This window comes from Centruroides sculpturatus, unplaced genomic scaffold (assembly GCF_000671375.1).
Source record: "Centruroides sculpturatus isolate CEXI.00-Female unplaced genomic scaffold, Cexi_2.0 scaffold1049, whole genome shotgun sequence".
Classification (NCBI taxonomy): Eukaryota; Metazoa; Arthropoda; class Arachnida; order Scorpiones; family Buthidae; genus Centruroides; species Centruroides sculpturatus.
The window spans coordinates 206,172-226,147 of record NW_019385368.1 but is presented as its reverse complement, the minus strand read 5'-3'; the positions used below and the strand labels follow the sequence as shown (position 1 = coordinate 226,147).

Genomic DNA, 19,976 nt, shown 5'->3' with positions numbered 1-19,976 from the left:
TATATTGTCGAAGATTCATGTACAGTACAATGTAATGAAAATTCACTAATTCTACTATGATCCAATAACTTATTCAATATATATTGGTATATATGGTATATTAGAAGATGACCTTTTAAGCATAGGAAAATTCTCTCTAAATTTAAGGGTTGATTCATAAAATGCAAAACTTTATTACAGTAGTGAATAAGTGGAATTTTGGTGCACCAATTATTCACTGAAGTGATGTTCCACTTAGGCTAACTCCAGAAGCTGGCATAAGTATTTTAAACAAAAGCTTTTCTACTTGCCAATGGCCACACTAAACACTTGTAGTTTGTCAAGCGTTTGCACCTCGACAACAGGCAGGCCATGTGGAAGTTTCGGAGTTTTCTTTAGGTTATAATATCTAAATAAGTGCAAGTTATCCACAGAAAGTTCTAGGAGGCATCTCTCTCACCAGATAACCCATTTGTCATGTTGCTATAAGTACTAAAGTTTGTGTTTGGTGGATTTTAACAAGCGATAGTACTTGTATTGGTTGCACATCTGGACATATTTTAGGCTGATTAAGTAACATCAATCTGATATAAATTTTCTTACTTGTAGTTGTATGTGAACTTTCGTGGACTTCAGAGAATCTGAATTATGCCATTAAGCTTTGTTTTTTCTCTAGAGCAAAATACTGGTCCTTTTTCCGAAATAGACCTTTGCCCTGTGGGCAGTAGTGGTCCTTTTTTACTGCACTCATTGTGAGTTTGATAGAATCACAATGGGGTGGAACTCGACATATTCAGCTTAGAGTGCCAATGAAAAATTTCTGGAGGGATGCTCACCTGGATTTGACTTGATATATACAGTATATAGAAATAAATTATTTAATTTGGTTAATATGCAGTTAACTATTAAATGTAACATTTTACATAATGATAAAATATTTATTAATTTTTAAATTTGAACCATAATTTTAACATTGGAATTTATTCAAAATATTCCAGATGGACTATGGTGACTAGTATGTCCAAACATCGCAGTGCAGCAGGAGTGGTGGCTTTCGAAAGACACATTTACGCATTGGGTGGACACGATTGACTTTCTATGTTTGATTCCGTAAGTACGATTAATGGACTAATTCGGTTTTTATAGTATTAATGAAAGTGGACTCTATCTGTGATTTGCAACAGGCGGAGAGATACGATCCTCGGACAGGTCAATGGACTCCCATGGCACCCATGCTGACGAAACGGTGCAGATTGGGTGTTTCTACTCTGAATGGCAAGATATATGTGTGCGGTGGTTACGACGGCTCTACCTTTTTGCAAACGGCGGAAGTGTACGATCCGCTGACTAAACAATGGAGTTACATTTCACCTATGAACGTAATGCGTAGCAGGGTGGCCCTAGTTACTTACTGTGGGAAACTTTACGCCATAGGAGGATATGACGGGGTGTCGAACCTGAGCACGGTTGAAGTGTACAATCCCGAACTAGACCAATGGAGTTTCGTGGCTTCTATGTGGGCGCACGAGTGTGGGGTAGGCGTGGGAGTGATACCTGTTTTATAAATTTTGATAAAATATGCATAAAATTTAATTCAATATTCAATTTTTTAAAAATATCGAGCATAAAATTATGTCATTCGATATTTTTCTGAATATTAAGCTATTACATCCGAATATAAGCGATTATAAATAATTTCGCCATAACGAGTATTGTTAAATATTTGTACATTGTTATAGGTATTTAAATATACATATAAATCATGCTATATATTAAATATGAACAATAAATCTATATTGTTCACATTTAATATATTGTTAATTCGATTGTAGTTTTTCTTCAAGTGCAATATTATTATATTTTTGTTGTCTAATAAATAATTGTAAGGAAAATTTGTTTTATTGTTATTTGGGTCAAAGTATTTATTTATTTACTTGCAAACAAGACTATTAACATCAGAACTGAACAAAACCACTTGACTAAGAAATTCGTTGGCTTGATACAGTATAACAGAATAATACAGAGATTTTATTTTATAATTTATATTACACTTTTTTGTATGGTTACCTAACACACACGTGTTCAAAACTTAAATTAAAGAGGAACACAATTACTGGCGATGATAGCTGGAAAGTCAGATGGTGATGATGATGAGACTGCCATGATGTTGTCAGTGCTTCATCACAATTCGAGGACATATTGCATAGTGATGTGTTTTTTCTGCCTGGGTAAGCACTTTTCATCAATTTTACATCTACAGCCAACTGCTGTATGTAAATATAACCTTGCAGTGCGTGTAAAAGAGTACAAATACAGTGTTAGTGAAGGACTTAATAGCACGATATTGGCAAGCATGGCACAGGCGGACGGAGCAATAGTTAAGTGGGATGAAGCGAAGATCATAATAGCAGTGCTCTCGCCGTCTATAGCGATGGAAATGGAAAAAATAGAGATATACAAAAGTAAAATGAGGAACCGATGTTTAAATGAAAAGGATGCAAATACATTACCAACAGCATGGAAATACAAAATACAAAAATAAAAGAAGTTATTATTTTATACTCCTCTTCACACTCAGATTCTTTAACATTTTAACACATGATCCGTTATATATACCATCGACATCTAATGATCCAATTGCATATAAACTCTCTGCCTTTAGGGCTCTAATCAGAGGAGCGTTTCTGTATTGCTCTAACATGATAGACACGATAGAAGAGCTGAGTAGATTAAAGAAGTGGCGAAAATGTTGGGATTTGGAACAAGATCTGTAGAACGCCTAATTACCGAATACAACGACCCTAGAAAGGGCAATAAGAAAAAACCGGATGAAAATAGTAACATCACAAAATTCACATATAATACACGTCTATCTCCGATTATGAAAGAAATCGCGAACTACAAAAACACCAATATTGTGTGTATAAAAGAGCTCCCACCCTATATACGTTGCTAAGAAATGAAAAAGAACAACCAGGAGTGTATGCAATACCGTACAAGAACGATGAATTAGGAATTGATAAATTATATATAGGGGTCACAAATAGAAATCTTAACGTAAGGATGAAAGAGCATAAGTACGACGTAGCAAAGAGCCGATATACAACAGCGTAATCAAAAATAGCACAGACAGATGGATCCATAGTTAAATGGGAAGAGGCCAGAATCGTTGGAGATGTGCACTCGCCAACACTTGCATCCACAACAGAGAAGTGTGAGATCTACAGATCTAGCTTAACGGATAAATGTTTAAACTATAAAGATGCAACCATTTTACCGTCGGCATGGAAATATATAATCAGAAAGAACTCGTAAGAAGATACATCCACCAGGCTCAATAAACCCTGAGTTATTATTAAAAATGTTTACATATTGTATTAAGGGGAATTACCGTATTTTGTATTTTATTTTATTTTATTTTTCTTGTTTATTGTATTAATTTCGTTATGCTTGTTTACATAATATTATTTCAACGTATGTTCTAATATAATTTAAATTTGAACGTGTTCGAAAAGCCATTCATTCGAACGTCGTTAACCTGAGGATGGCCCATGAAATGGGTTGAAAACGTTTGTTTAGCTTAATAAATGTGCTTTCTCAGTAGTAAGGTGTGTTGACTTTATAATATTATTTTATAATTTAGGAGCATATAAAAATGTTATTTAATGTTATTTAATGTTTGTAACACGTATAAGGACATACAGTATTTTATTTATTTATTTTATTTTATTTATTTACTTTATTTTGTTTATTTATGTAATATACAAAAAGTTGTTAACTTATTTCAAAAATTCAAATCAAAATGAAATTCGAACGAATGATTTAAATTTGGAACGATAAAGAAAAGCCTGAGGATGGCATATCCAAATAAGCCGAAAACGTTTGAATAAAGAGAAAAAAAACTCGGCAATTAGAATTCAGGTGTGTTCATATTTATATTTAACATTGCTGAGAAGGAGAGAGATAGTAACAACTGCTGTATGTATATTTTTTTTACCAAACACTTACTTTTACTGTTCTATCAGATCATTACATGAATTGTATTCTGCTTACTGTATTAATTTTGAGTTCAACATTATACAAAGTATAAAATATTGCTTATAATTAGTTGATTTGTAAAATCCTACAAGTTGCTGTGTATTACCTCGTGTTAAATATCAAGTACTACAGTACAGTCATATTTGTCTACATTTCTCTCTGTGTATTATACAAATGTTGTGCGTCCTTAAGGTTTAGACGTGAGTAAGTGCGACTTGAAACAAACTAAAGGCTTAGTTTGCTATTTTAGTAACTACCTATTTGCTGGTTTAGTAAAGATTAAGTATGTATTTAACTAAACCAGCCATTCATATCTTCAAAAATAAAAGGTATCCATTTAACTGTTAAATACATACGAATTCATGTATTCGTATGTATAGATGAATTCGTATGTATTCATGCCTTTATAATATTAGCATGAATTATAAAGAATTCGTGTGAAACTGATCCTGTTTAATATAATTTGTTAATTACTGTTAAGTTTATTAGACATGGGACATACTGTCTTACAAAGAAACACGTATTATGCTCAAATTCAAATATCATTTTAAGTATGTTCACAGTGTGGGTAAGTATTTGTTTTTCTTCAAATTTTATTGGACTCATCATACTTCGTTAAAATTGCTGAAAATAAATGATAGCTAGCAGGATTTCTCATTTCCCGGTCTTTTGCTTATCTCGAGGTTTCAAGGAAGAAAGTGATCTGTGTTCCAGCATTCAGGAAATCCTGGTTTATAATTAATTATATTTGGAATATACTATAGAATAAATATGTATTTGAAAGGAATAACAATTATTTTCATTTTTGAGACTAATTTGATATGTTCTGCAATCTCCATGATAGGAATAAAATTAACGTTGTTGTTTGAATATGTTTTAAAAATTGTCTTTTAATTTCGTAGAAATTTTCAAAAATAAAAAATTTTCTGAACTTTCATTGATAATTAATTACAACAAGAAAAGAAAAAATCCTTTGAATTGTTTAGACGATTAAAAAATTCCATCAACATTTGCCAACTATCTCTGCTGTTAAGAGATTTTATTTAAAGAATAACATTTATATTATTAATCATAATACAGTAGAGCGTCGTTTATCCGAAGGTCGGTTATCTGAAACGTCGGTTATCCGAAGGAATTCCAGTCGACAAATTTAAATTTTCGCCAGTGCTGTGGCGCTGTAATTTTTGGCTATGTCTTCGGCTACTCAAATATTTTACGTTTTTGATACTAAATTAACTTCTAAAGTATAATTTTTTATTGTTTTTATATTTTACAATATATTTATTTTGTTTGTACAAAATAAAAAAATAGTTTTTAACGATCCAATACGCTTAACATCGACGAAAATTAAACGCGAAGCGACACGCAACGAAGAAAAATTTCAACATGGGATAGGTTAATATATGTTTACGTACATAATTGGTTATCCGAAAAATAAGTTATCCGAACAAGCCCAGTCCTCAAATGATTCGGATAAACGACGCTCTACTGTAAATAACTAGTATGTGGCGCTATCTGTTATCATATTTTTTCATAAAAATATTTTAATATTATTAATTACTATAAAAAGACAAAAGACTTAAATTTTAACGGTAGAGACGAATTTTAAAAAATATTATATATACTAATAAGGAGTAAAATTTTCATTAAATCTGACCCCACTTGAAGTATGGTTTATGAATGCCTCCAATTTCCTTATTCTTGACTTAATTGTAGCCACCAAAATTTAATAGCAGTAATGCCCCATATATAGAAATTACGCTGTGAAATTTCAAGACTTTTGTCTCATCCAGTCCTGAGATAATGCAAAAATAGTAGCCGACACATGCAATTTTGTCAGAAGTAAAATATAAAAATATTTTAAGTATGTAATCGACATATCAATATAGGTTATATCTTCAATTATCATTCACAGTTTCAAACACTCACTCTATCTGTCTTCAGAATTTGTCAGGGAAGATAAGAGAATATGCATCAAATTTTGCGTTAAATTGGAGGAAACGACAGAAAAACGCCCGTCTTGATAAAATAAGCTGCAGGGAGGAAGCTCTATCAAAGTGAAGATGTTACGAGTATCACAATGAAGTTCAAAGTTGACAAATTGCTGTAACTGACGATTAACGTATTGGACGACACGAAAATGCAATCATTTGTGGTGATGAAAGAGCAAACGTTGGAAAGATTACAGACGGTTGCAAATAAAGGCTATGTGAAATATAATTATGATGGCCTAAAAGAACTAAAAAAAATAACGTCAGAAAATTTAATATTCCTTGATGGCAATGCCAAGCCATATACAAACGTTGTAATTATTACTTGTGTGGCAAAACATGGTGCAAATGTTCTAAAACTTTACCGTTTCCCCGATCCAGATCCTAATGAGAGTCGAAGCAATGTTTCTGACGCTCTTGGCGGCGCATTGCTTTTTTAGTCCACTATACACAAATGTTTGCGAGGATTGAGGGCGTTAAGAGACCCCAGACCTATCCATTGGCTTGATGGCTGAGCGGTCAAAGTGGCAGCCTACCGCTCTGGGGAACCAGGCGGTTCCGGACGGGTAGAAAAATCCGTAGGAATTTTTCGAGGTGTGGTCTGTCTGGATATGTCGGGCCCAGTCCTACACCATCCAGCTACCCCATTGTGGTCCTGATCAACTTTATAATGGGCTTGCTACAAAAGGCCCTCTTAAAGCCCAAAGGTTGGAAAGAGTTAAAGAAACGGTCTATGCACTGCTAAGGCTCTGTCCTAAAAGGTTTATCTTATACAAAACAATCTATGGGATTCATGCCTGACAAATTGAAGAAAATTTTGCCAACCCTTAAAGTATTTTACCTATACTTTCTATATTGACTGTTGTTTAATTTGATCTGATTATATTTCTACTATCAGGGCAAGTGTAAAATTGCATGTGAGTCATTTGCATACATATCCATACATACAGAAAAATCCACGAAATGTTTTGCGTTTCTCAACGTTTTAAGGTGTCATAAATACAAAAATGCAAAAATCATGTTGAGGGATCACGTTCTCTCTGTTCTCTCTGTTATAACAACAGGAACAGTGATATTTATACTACGTATTATTTATTTTTTCAACTGTAAAAATCTCGTTTGAAAGTTCTATTTTGAGGGCGATTTGCAATTCACTTCAAGCGGTGAAAAGTATATTTGAGATTGTTCCATTTATAACTTCATTTATGATTAAAAAACTAATAAAAGCAAAACAGTGAATTTGTAACGTTGTTTTTTCAGTAACTCATTGTTAAAAATTACACGTTTTTCACCACAAATCTAACATTGTCAAGACAACAGCGTTTGTTTCGGGAAAGTTGTGTTACGAAGGCGATTTGCCGATCGCTTTGAATTATGGGAAAATACTTTATTTTTTCACACAATTCACACAATTTAAACATTTTTGCCAGGACAGTTTACACAATTTTCCTGATGCCTCCTCTTTTGTAATAATGAAATGCATAGTATTACATTCAACTTGAGAGTAAATTATAAGAAATATTTAATAGTAAGAAAATTAAACGCATTCAATCAATTGTTGTATACGAACAGGTATAAAAAAATTCATTGAAGTTTTTCGAGATCGTGAAGATGACAAACAGAATTAGCGAAACACAATAAATCATTGCTCATTCGGAATCAAATGTCCATGAAAAATTTTTACTTAAATGATGTATCTGGGTGCAATTTAAAAGGGATTGTTGATTTATAAATTTCGATTGTCGTGCGTTTGTTTGTGTGTAAATGAATGTTTATTTATCACTCTGATTACTGTTCCTCCTTATTCTCGAGAATAGAGCTAAATAAATGACAATGGAGAGAAGAAATATACAACAAAAAGTAAGGAGGCCTCCATTAACTATATATTAACTTTCGGTTTGTAACGGAAAGAATGATAATTTGATTCATATATTTCCTCTAATAGGAGTTAGACAGATGACTGGCACCACACTCACAGGAATTGCATCATGTACATAAAGATACACGATTAAATTATCATATATTTTAAGCAAAATAAATTTAAAATATGATTTAAAATTCGAACCCGGCAGTGTGATGAAGTGACAATATAATAATTGCTCGTATTAACTTTTTATTTAGTTACTGCAAATTTTATGTCTGAAGAATTTGTCTGCGTTATGTTCGTTTTGCAGATGTGTTACTACTGCTTGACTTTTGTATTGAAACTAGTTTAGTGGCTCACAACATGTCAATGCGCTACGTTTACAAAATACTTTTAAATGCCTTTTATAAGGTTAAAAATTTTTCTACGTTTCAAGTATTAAAAAATTCGAACCTCTTCGAAGGTGTAAAATATTATGCAATTAAATCCAAACACAAAATTCGTGAAAAGCATTTTTACTGCTATGTTGTAAAGTAAATAAATACACTAAACGCTTTAAAATATAATTTTAAAGAATTTCTTACAAAAATTAGTATATTATTTTCGACACAGTGACATTAATCAATCTAAACGGAAAGGGTCTATGTCAGATGACAAAAATGGAAGACGACATTCACCGTTCACACGTAATAAATCACAGTAATATAAATTGCAGAAAAGTTCAATTGTTTATGTCAAATGTAGTATAAAAACATTTTAAGAATATAGAAAAGAAAAGACCTGAAAGAAATCAGAACTATGTGTCAACGTTTGCAGGTCGCCTCAGTAGCGTAGCGTGGGTGTCAGCTGCTTGGGGGAAAAGAAAATTTCACCGTCTCCTTATTTAGATATATCGATTTAAAAAACTAAAATTCAGTTTCGTCATAGAATAAGTAATGAAAAATTCCGTGTTGTGTTTCCACCTTTTTAAAATCGCCGATGGCAGGTGAGGTTTGTTCGAACAGAAGTTCCTGACGCGTACGTATGCCATTTTGCAATGCGAAGAATAATGTGCAGTGCATGCCGGTTCTAAATCAGTTACAGTTAGCGATTGGGGAGACTTGGGTAGGAGTAACAAAAGTAACCTAGATCCGCGGTCCTCAACCTTTTTATCGCCGCGGACCGGTGAAAGTTTGATAACTTTACCGTGGCTCACTGAGGGGGGACGTTGATTGTTCATATTTTAGATTGATTTAATTTAATAATTTTAATTTAACTGTATTTAAACATGCCTTCAAAATAAAATACAATTACACAAAAAATGAATATAATGTGATTTAACATTTTAACTCACTAGAACGCTAAATCAATGAGAACCCTGAGCTTGTTTCTTTGCAACGAGACAGTTCCATCTAGGGGTAATAGAAGACATTGACACTCGAAGTGTGTTTCTTATGTCCAGTTTATTCCGTTGTTCCGTCGTCTATTAAAAGTCGCACAAACCCGAGACAAATACACCATAGTAAATATAATGTAAATAATTTAATTTTCCTTGGGCGGCCCGGTACCGTTTGATCCACGGACAGGTACCGGTCAGCGGCCCCGGGGTTAAGGACCACTGACCTAGATGACTTAGCTCAATTGGATATTGAAGGTGTATATGAATACACCTCCAATATCCAATATCAATACATCTCCAATGAAAAATAAACCGGTCGACAGGCTGCGCACGGTATTGCCGGGTAAAATTAATAGTTCCCGGACGGTGAGTCGATTCCTGGACTGTCCGGATGGTAACACTATTCCCCTTACTCATTTCAATCGGTCCGAATCGTAGATGCGACAAAAATATGAAATGAAATGGTTCAAATTTTTACAAGATATTATTATTATTTATTGTAAAATTTTGCCGCCTCCTAAAAAGTGCCGCCCGGGGCAAACCGCCCCTGCCGCCCCTACTACGCTACGCCACTGGGTCGCCTTCTATTTCTTTTCTCTAACATTGGCCTTTTCTGGCCAGGCTGATTATGTCTACACTTTTGAAGCGCGGATTATCATATAGATAAGAATCTGGAATACATAAAACAGAACACATGAATCTGGAATACATGAACAGTTATACTATTAACAACTGTTTGGTTAATTTATAGATTTTATATTTTCTTTCAGAAAATATTTTTTTCTTTTATCGTTTTTCGACAGTCATTCTTATACCGAATTTAGGACGAAGAATGACGTCACCGGATTCGAAAATCTTATCCCTGTAGTCCAAAGACTTCACGCGAAAATGTCGAATAACGTCGGCTAAAAGAGTCTTCATCTCCATCATAGCGAATCTTTGGCCTGAAGAAAGGTAAATACGTCAGAAACACAGGAAAGCTTTTGTTCTGGTTGCGGTTACTCACCTATGCAATTGCGTGGACCGGCAGAGAACGGTATAAAAGCAAAGGAATGACGGTTCTTGCAGTTTTCTGGCAAAAATCGATCCGGATCGAACACTTCGGGATTTACGAAAACCGTTGGATTATGATGAATCCCATAAATGTTTACTGCAAGAGACGATTTTGCCGGCAAGATGTAATCACCTGAAAGAAAATTTAATTGTTATCAATGAAATTTATGCCATTGGTGGTAAGTGTATATTTTCATAACACGATACATACCCACTTTCAAATCGGATGGATTTTTTCTCACTATGAAACTTACCGGGGGATAGAGCCTGAGTGTCTCCTGAAATTACTTTAATATTTCAAAATAGTTGTCGAGTATTTGATATCATAATGTTTTTTGTATTTACAAACAAAATTCACAAAATATAAATAGATTTGATGATCTTAAATACTTTCTGTTAAGGTACAAAAAAGTTTCTATTAATATAAAAAAAGTTGCGAAATTCATCTCAGAGATACATAAGTATATGCAGATACACTTCAACAATAGTAATAGATTCCTTTTTTTTTGTTTCTGATTACGAGTAAAATCGATAAAAGTAGCACCAGCTTATTACACATGTCTACACTAATAATGCTTACTACTCATACAGTTATAATATCGTTTTCATAATTATATTGTACAGCTTTAAGCATTGTATTAGATTTACATTTACATTGTATAATTTTAAATATACTAAAGCCTTTAGTTAATACCAACAAATGCATTTAAACTTTTTCGTTTCCATACCCATGTAGTCGTTTTTGTGTTTATCAAACTTTTTACTTTGATTCCGGATCGTTTCTGCCCATCATCGGTTTGGTTAAGCCCTCACTATTAAATGTCTCACGGTTGTTGATAAATTAAATGTCTAAATATCATCTTTCAACCAGGCATTCAAACGTAAAGTGTTACCTTGACAACACATTCCAGATACTTCATTTTTCTAAGGTCTTCGGACGTAATAGATTTATTTGTGTCTTCACCAAAAATTTCTTCCTGCTCCTGGTAAACTTTCTCTTGTATATCGGGATGCAATCCGAGTAGATAAAGGGACCAACTAATACCCATTGAACTTGTGTCGTATCCCTAACAAAAAGACAATTTTAATATACCCCCGATTATCTTTTTCTTAAATTAGTAAATGAAACTGATTTTACTGCGAACATGAATGTATCAACTTCTTCTCTGATATCTTCTTCGTTGAGACTTTTATCCGTTAAATGATGATAAAGCAGTAAATCCAGAAATGCTCGCCTCTTCTTTACTGCTGTAACTTCATTTTCTTCTTGAAAGTTGTCGATTGTTTGATTGTCTTTCAGTTCTTCGATCATTTTCTGTTTCTTTTCTCCAATTACCTGAATTGTTTTCATTCATTAATTAACAACGTAAATAGTTTACAAATAAAAAGATATGTACTTGCCTTTCTGTCAAATTCATGAATCGTGTCAATATCTTTATAAAATTTTTTCCCTAATGGACTAAGGTTGAAAATGGGACTGAACCAATACCAAGGCTTCGTGAACCATTGAATAACTGCGGATGTTATACTGAATTATAAAACATAATGTAGTATATTATAAATGCTTGAAGTAACTGAAATATGTTTCAATGTTAAAAATATTTTAAAAATTTAAACCTAAAACAAAAAATTTTTCTTATACTTTGTAATATACTTTTTCTTCATTAGATTAAGATAAATAGATGATTTTGACAGCTGAACTTAATTTTCTTACTCATTGTTACAGTTTTTATCTGTAAAAGTATATCTTAACGAAACTTGTGATAAATCTATTGGGCGTATTTGAAATATTAGAGCATTGGCAGGACCTGTCAGCATCATTTTCCTAAATCTCAAGCAACTTCTGGTAGCTGCCATTATGCTACAATTGTGTTTTTACAATGCCAACAGACATCGTGAGACACGTGAAAACTATTTTGCATTGACAATGTCGATTTTAATTTATTTGTTGATGGATGTACAGTACTCTAATAAATAAAATCGGGTTAGTACATCATTACAATACTTTAATATACTAATATAGTTATGTTAGACATGACTTAAAAGTGTTAGCTGTTAAAGTGTAATGTTAAGATTGATTTATTTATTATTAGCTTTTACAGAAATTTACAAAATTTTCATTTGTTTATTCCTTCTCGCCATTTTCCTTTTTTTCTGATATCCAGGCAGACAGCATTTGTCTTTTCTCATAAACGCCAGCAGTTGCGTCACTTCCAGTAACGTCTGACTGAATTGATGATGAGATTGTAAATACGCCCATTAATTTCAGGGTTATGCAAAGCTAAGATAAAAAAATTTCACTTTTTGGAGCCAGCTTCATTTCTTGTGTGTTTGTGATACTGTTATAGTAATACTCTTAACTGCGCCATTGAATGTAAAATCGTATTTAGAAGATATTTTGTGTATTTATCCCTTATGGAAGAGGCAGCAAGGATTGCATTGTATGCGTAAATAGAAACCCTTTCGTTTCTTTTAAAGAACCACAGGGCACATAAAGGAATCTGTATCGTATGCAAAAGTGTGTAATAGCATGAAACTACTAATGATCTAGAGGAAAATTCTATTTATGCTATGAAAACCTTTCACAATTTAAATTAAAATTACAAGGTCGTTTGACATCTTGCCACCTATTGCAATTGTGCAATGGAAAAGCTGAGGCTATTGTACAATAATCGATAGAGAAACGAAAATACTGATTACATGAAAATTGAAAAAGATAGCTAGAAAATCTGTAGAGTTATTCAAAAGCGAGTTATAAATAGTTTTGAATAAAAAAGTTCTATTCAGATTTGTCATTAAATATTTCTTATCAACTTACTCATTAATGGCAACGCCATAATCAGTACCAGTTCTATCTTGATTGTTGAATCGAACTCCCATTGCTGAATCTGTAAATAATAGTAGTATATTTATTAAATAACATATTGAATCTGTCACTTTTCTTAGTAAAGTTGTCTGTATTAACCGTTAGAAATTTGGAACATAATGTGACTCAATTTGAAAAAGTACTGAGAAAAGGAAAGCCTTTAAGAAATTAGAAAGGTTTCCTTTTCATGATTATGAAGATGAAACATTCCAATATATTAATGCGTCAGAATATCGCTATGAAATTTCGCAATGGCAATCGTTTATCTTCGAACCGTATTTTTTTTTAGAAAAATGTTAAAAGTTTTCTAAAAATGTTAAAAAAAATGTAAAACAAATGTTAAAAACATTTTTTCTTCTTGTAAAAAGACAATATTCCCTGCCAGTAAACATTGCTTAATTAATTCTTACCTCCAATAATATCCAAAGTGCACAGACTGATTAGCTCGTCAATAAGAAACTCTTCATTTTGCTTTTTATTTTTCAACTTTTCAATTAAGATGTTTGAGTGGTCGTTGAAAATTCTTTGAAAGTTTTCGAGAATTCGAAAGTGAAATGCCGGAGTTAACAATTTCCTACGATGTCTCCACTTATCGTTCGAACTGTTTCGATTGTAAACTAATAAATTACTTGTATTAATGTGAAATATTTGATGATTGTTTTACCTTGTTAGAAGACCTGTTCCCAGCCACGGATGAAGAATATTATAAATCCAATCTTTGTTGATTACGGTGTTATTCTTTAGCACTTCCTGTATTAAATAATCAATTGTTAACGTGACAAAGCACTTATTATGTCATCAAGCAAGTATACCTGAGCCATTTCGGGGTGAGATAATAGAATATAATTATAGCCACCCCAAGAAACTTTCACAACTTTCTCTTCGATGAATCCCAAACACGCACAACTCAATAGTTGAATTATAACTAAAAAAAGTTTATTAAACAGGGCATTAACTTTTATTGATTGTTATTCGAAAACAAATTCGTAAATAATAACTTTCTATCGTAACATATAATTTAATACTTTGAAATTATACTTACAGGTGCCACAAAGTTTTCGATAATCTTGCGCTTTTACTGGACAGAAAACCAAATTCCAGAGAATAGGCCAATTGGGGAATTTCGGTATTTCGTTCCTCGATTTGTTGTCACTCTTTTTCTTCCATGTTAAGACACCTGAATAAATATAACTAATTTTAATTCTGTATTGAATATGACCATTTTTCCCGGCGTATGTTTTCGAAAAGAAATTCGGTTTAATTTAACAAATTTATATTTTTCGGTTGATACTGGAATGGAGAAATAAAAAGAAGGGCAGACGAAGATCTTTGTTAAGTAAAACTGTAAAATCACGGTTTGGTGTTATTATGGAAGAGCTGTGTATTCACTCATCTAAATTATACATTTATTTCATCTTTAATAAATTTACAACAATTGAAACAATACGTTATTTCTACATATTATTTAAATCAAATATTAAAACAAAATTTAAAATTATAAAAATAAAGAAATTATTGTAATTATTATTATCATTATTATTTATTTGTAACTTATTAGAGACTTGGCATCTGACAGAAAATGTATTAATATCGTGTAATTATTCGTGACAATAATGTTTTTTAATGTAGATATTAAATGTATCTATATTAATATTGCGTGAGTGGACTCATTTTATTCTTTAAATAAGATAATATTTGTTTATGTCGTTATGTTGTAGTCTGCTGCAAGAATATTGCATCAGACACAAGCATTCTAGTAAGTGTGGAACACAACATTGTATGGCAATGGGTCAGAAAATGACCCCGATAATTTTTACATTTCTGGACTCAAGACACATGAAAACGTCGAATAATGCAGAAAATAATAGTAGAAATAGAAAGCATTCTTGTGTTTCTCTGTCTGTTATTGTAGGCATGTATGCAGGAACGATTTTGTTCACCCTCTTTGAAACTCTTGTGCTTGCTGTCGAAAAATTTCTGAAATTTGGTAGGGACGTTTGTTTACTAGATAGAGGGATATTAAATTTTAGGCGAGAGGATGGATAATTTAAATAGGAAATTTTTCTTCCTTTTTCACAAAAGGTGAAGAATATGTCACTTTTAGAGTTAAAATATTACATTAAATTACATAACTTTCATTTGTTTTAAATTTTATGTAACAATTTGTGAATCAGTTTTTAAATATTCATGAACTTTTTATATTATTATAGTTGTATATGAACATGCGAAATTAGTTTCTTTTATTATTAATTATTATTAGATAATTATTATATTGTGACATTGTCACAATGCCGGGCTGCAATTCTTAATTATTTCTTAATACAGTCGATCCCCCTATAAGACAGTAGATACGTTCCGTTCTTTAGGAATCCGATTTCTTACGAGTCCTTCCATTCACAGCCCGACACGTGTCAAGTTTACGAACTACGGCTGTTCGAAAGGTTTTGTTCCATAAAATTAATCGATTCTAGACTAATCCGACTCAACATTTCCAAAATACGTATATTTTTTTGGGAATAATCCGTATAAACTACGCTATAAACAAAAAATTGTAGGATTACTTACCGAGTGTGCACCATTCGACATCGCCATTACTAAAGCTTGTTTTCGTCGCGGAACGACTCAGCAAATTGCGGCCGCGATATCTGATGTTATTTTTCTGCGAAAACTTCGATGAACTTTGGAGACATCATTAATATAAATAATTTTTATCGCCGTTGAATAAGAAATGTTTCTTTCACAAGAAATGTATAAAATTACAGTACTGTATTAGACTTACGGTACCTAATTTACATACTGTACAGACGATAGTTAGCGTAAAATCTCCGTAGCGTGGCGCCACGCTAGACGGCGGAAATTATATATTTAATTATAACAAAGTTACAATAAGTTAATATATAATTATATATACAGTACCTAATTTATATATAATTAATATATAATTATATGTACAGTACCTAATTTATATATAATTTATATATAATACTGTACAGATGATAGTAATCTCTCTGTAGCGTGGCGCTTGACGGCGCGGAAAGTAGTTCGGCTGCCCGAAGACGTTTTACGTAATTATAGGAGTTTTTTTTACCGTTTTTTACGGATACCGTCGCAATTTTTTCGCTGTCTTATAAGAATCGTAATTATGGGAATTCGTTTTATAGGGGTCTACTGTATATTGAATTTAAAATATATATTTTCTATTTCAAATTAGTACTGTCTTGTTCTCGTACATCATATTTTTCAAATAAGCAAAGAAGTCGTGCTTGTCATGTCTTTAACTGCTGTCAGGAAATCAATTTGAATTAAAATAACGTGACTTTTGGTGTGATAATGAAGTTTGTGAATAGTTCTTCTTTCGTTTAGCTTCAAACTCTTTTCTCGACATTGATTCACCCAAAAGATATTACTTGAATTTGAAGACCGAGTTAAAGTATTACAGAATGTAAACATAATTTTTCTATTTAGTGCTTCTATTTTGTTTTAATGCAGAAAAATCAAAAAGACGGATTTAAAGTGAATTGAATAAAATCCGGACTAAGAGAAAAATTTAATATCTAGTTGCTTAACTTTGCAGTCGAAATTAGGTGGCGCCATCTGGTATGAGATTTTACTAAAAAGATTTTACATTTGTAACTATTATAAAATGGCAAGAAGTTTAAATTTGAATGTAGGGATAGGTTTTATAAAAAAAAATTGTAAATGCTCTTAACGAGTTAAAGAACTGTTATGACACCTTTCTGACAAATATCTGTCATCTGAGCCAGGAGAAATGTCATGTTTAACAATAGAATATCCCGTCAGATGTTATAAATCCAGAAACTCGATTGGAGGTAATCTGAAATAAAAAGGAATCAAATTCACAAAATCGGGGAGACGGCCATAGAAATAGTTTCGGCATAATACAGCTTCGATTCTCTTACTCCGGATCATTCCCGTCTCCATATCCAAAGGCCGAATCACCAAATCATGGGTATCGTTTTAAACTCATTTGTAAACACTCTAATATCGAGAGGTGTACTTAGTGTATTTAGTTGTTAGCTTATTTTCTCTGTTCTTTATATATATATTAAATTCTATGTGTTTTTGTAAATGCTCATGTCTCTTCATTTAATTTATACGGACCCTGATCGAACTTACTCGCAACTTCACTCCCAACTCATTTAAGACCTTACTTCAACGCCATCCACTGACACATTATTAGTGGGTTGTAACGACCTAAAGGACTAACGCTCCCACGTATTCTCACATTATGTAAGGTTCCGAAAACGTTAGTCTCGAACTTCTGTCCTCCTAGCACGCTTTTAGTTCAAAAAAGAGGTAGAAGTCTTCGCACATTAAAAATGTGAAAGCTTCTACCTTTCAGACTTTCACCCCGCTTGGAACTTTTTAAACACCCAGCGTATATCCCCAATTTAAAGACTAGCGATCGATCAAAAAATGACCTCCCAAAAATTTTTAGATTTTGGATTCGGGGACCTAAAAATGTCGAGAAATGCGAAAAAATTTGGGGATTTTTATGTATGGATGTTAGCGCGTGTTATCGGTCTTATGCATTTAGTCGATAACTTCCAAAATTTTGCAGAGATCTTTTCGTATTACTGTAGGTAGATTGATGCTACGTATTTTGGTAGTTAAGGGTCGAGAGGGTAGGGAGATAGAGGTGGCTGTGTGTATTTCCAGCAGGCTCGACCTTAAAGACGATTTTACTGGTTATTAGTATTTAAAATTTTTTTATAACATCTATAATCACTTTTAAAATTTAAGTTTTTGCAATTTTATAATAGCTAAAAATATAAAATTTTTAAAATAAAATAAGATAACAGGTGGCTCCTCCAAATGTTGCCAGGAACCTTAAGCAACTAGTTGCTGGATTCCGCCATTTTCTCCGCCAAAGGCCATCTTGCAGGCCATCACATATGTTACCGACTACCAGTGCCGTTCTTTGCACCGATTCCAAATTCATCCTCTCCGCCTTAAACAACTACAGTGACAAATCCCCTACCATCACTCGCAGAATCCATAACAAACCACACATCCACTATGGCCACCAGAAGCACATGCACTTTATCTGGACTTTTTCTCACGTTAGTATTGACATCAACGACAAAGCAGACGACCTCTCTAATAGCAATCTTCCAAACACAGTTAACACTAATTTTATAACCTCCGAAAATCTCCTAACTATTACTAATTCCGATCACCATAACAACATGGAAGGCATCTGGAGCCACGACCCAAATCACAATAACTATCTTTGGCTTAACGACGGCCGACATTCCGGCATATCCACCATTTCCAATCGTTATTTTAACGTTTTAATCAACCGCGCGAGGACCAACTCTTTACTTACAGATCATTTTTTTACTCCCGAAAAATAAAAAGTAATGATAAATGCAGTTATTATCCCAACCAGATCTTTATAAATAAACCAATAACGATACGTTTTATTTCTCGCAAAACAAAGCAAGTAATAATTCAAAAATAATAACACAAAAAAATTCTCTTCATTTAGATTTGTCTCGGATGTGTTGCAATTATTAAAAGAAAATTGTCGACTAAGCATTAAAAATTATAATTTTAAGCAAAATAGTTTGCAGGTAAATTCGTTTTCCTCGTTTTAATACTTGCAAATGTTTCATAAAAAACCAAGAAAAATTTACTTAACTGAAGACTGTTATAAAGTTCTACTTTGTTAAATTAACGATAGTTTCAAACATTTACTTACCTTCAGATGCAGAAGAAGACGAATAATTTTCCTGTCGTTTTCTTTTGTTTCTCCATTTCTTTCCTAATGAATATATCACTAGAAGAGATATAATAAGCAAACTTAAAAGAATTTGGAAAGTCGACAGAAACATGGTTAATACTCTTCTTGCTCTACGGTTTGTAATGTAGTAGGTAATAATTGTCTACGTATATATTTATATATACGTAGACAATTATTACTGCACTTTCTGTTTGCTGCATGACGAGTTTAGCCGTTAAAGATTGTCACGTGTCATAGAAACTCTGATTTTAATTGGCATTTTCTATGCTAATAGTTTTACAGACAGATATATATATATATATCTGTCTGTCTACAGATATACATATATATATATATATATCTGTAAAACTACTGTATATGTAAAACTATTAGCATCTGTAAAGCTATTAAAATAGAAAAATGCCAATTAAAATCAGAGTTTCTATGACACGTGCCAATGTTTGACGTCTAAACTCGTCATACAGCATACCAAAAGTGCAGTAATGATTTTTTCTCGCATGTCTATAATTTAACCTAGAATTTGAATTATTTACAAAATATTTTAATTAAAAGATAATCTAAAAATATTATTCTAAAACTTATATAATTAGGAAATATTATTTTAAATACAATTAGGTTTATTGTTATATGATATTGAAAAGATACTTACTATACTCCCGCGACACACAGAGCATGATGGTTTGGGAGCATAACGTTTGATCACCAGACCCGGTTAAGATTTTCGTTGCTCTGACAAAAAACAAGTACGTGCCACGAATTGCGGGGGCACTGATGCAAGCTACACCCCACACTGTGTTTCGGCAACACATTTCTTGACCTCACGTGGCACCGCGAACTCTCACTCTTGCGAATGGATGATAATCTCCGTTGTAACAGTCAGAAAAATAAGATTGCCCTGTCTTTTGCAAGGTTCATACATTAGGTGTTTTTAAGCATCATTCATATAAAAACTGTTATCATACGTGCTGAAGCAAAAAATAACATATGGAATAAATGTTTCGAGTACTGCATCCAATTACGCAGATAACAAAGCACAAGTA

General features: G+C 32.7%; 1 protein-coding gene and 1 pseudogene across 1 annotated transcript; one reads left to right on the top strand and one right to left on the bottom strand.

The window, feature by feature from the left end:
• The first annotated feature begins 1,130 nt into the window (after positions 1 to 1,130).
• Positions 1,131 to 1,544, top strand: LOC111638215 (annotated as a pseudogene).
• An 8,269-nt stretch (positions 1,545 to 9,813) lies between these two features.
• Positions 9,814 to 19,050, bottom strand: LOC111638199 (cytochrome P450 4C1-like). The gene is made up of 13 exons (XM_023383870.1): positions 18,895 to 19,050; positions 14,212 to 14,346; positions 13,982 to 14,094; positions 13,834 to 13,919; positions 13,580 to 13,770; positions 13,122 to 13,191; positions 11,705 to 11,831; positions 11,442 to 11,639; positions 11,197 to 11,370; positions 10,515 to 10,581; positions 10,257 to 10,436; positions 10,066 to 10,194; positions 9,814 to 9,921 (listed from the first exon to the last, which is right to left on the bottom strand). The coding sequence occupies exons 1-13, from the start codon at positions 19,025 to 19,027 to the stop codon at positions 9,848 to 9,850; spliced, it is 1,677 nt and encodes a 558-aa protein (XP_023239638.1). The 5' UTR covers positions 19,028 to 19,050; the 3' UTR covers positions 9,814 to 9,847.
• Between the last annotated feature and the right edge of the window lie 926 nt (positions 19,051 to 19,976).